The 505-nt window shown below is 61.4% G+C and overlaps 1 protein-coding gene across 1 annotated transcript in view; it reads right to left on the minus strand.

Annotated features, from left to right (window-relative positions):
• Positions 1-505, minus strand: part of LOC104502287 (chromosome unknown open reading frame, human C17orf104) — a gene marked incomplete at its 5' end in the record, with an annotated part of 18,357 nt that overhangs the window by 3,464 nt on the left and 14,388 nt on the right. The window contains one exon of the mRNA XM_010146243.1: positions 50-202. Within this exon, the coding sequence (XP_010144545.1) occupies positions 50-202 (153 nt within the window). The remainder of the gene's footprint in view (positions 1-49; positions 203-505) is intronic.

The raw sequence follows: 505 nt of genomic DNA on the forward strand, positions 1-505 counted from the left end.
GTCCTGCGCCCGTCGCCTCGTGGCGGGAAGAGGCCGCAGCCGCCCTCACTTTCCTCGGGCTGCGCTGGCAGCACCAGCTCCGGGACGGCTTTTCTGGTGGGGGGTCTGGGCAGGGTCATCTGGAGCGCGCACCACAGGGTCGTGCGGGCTTTCCGCGTGGTGAGCCTCAGCTCCTGGATTGCCAAAGCCAGCAGGAGGACGTCTGCGGGGAGGGAAGGGCGGGTTAGTCTATGTCACGGGGATTAACTCACCCCGGCGAGGATAAACACCGCGGAACTTTCCGTTGTCCTTTCCAGCGGCCCCTTTTCGGGTCTCTTTGCAAGGTTTAAAGGTGAACTCTGAGCAGCAGCGGGGTTTAGGCCCCTGCAAAGGCAGGTCTATGGAATTTACTGTCCCCCATCATCAGGGCACCCAAAGCCACATGCTCAGCTCTGGTTTTGGAGACTCCACATACACACTAAGGGCAGCTCTCACCCTCCTGTGGCAGCCACTACATAGCCACCAC

The sequence above is a fragment of the Buceros rhinoceros genome, unplaced genomic scaffold, assembly GCF_000710305.1.
Source record: "Buceros rhinoceros silvestris isolate BGI_N320 unplaced genomic scaffold, ASM71030v1 scaffold19962, whole genome shotgun sequence".
Classification (NCBI taxonomy): Eukaryota; Metazoa; Chordata; class Aves; order Bucerotiformes; family Bucerotidae; genus Buceros; species Buceros rhinoceros.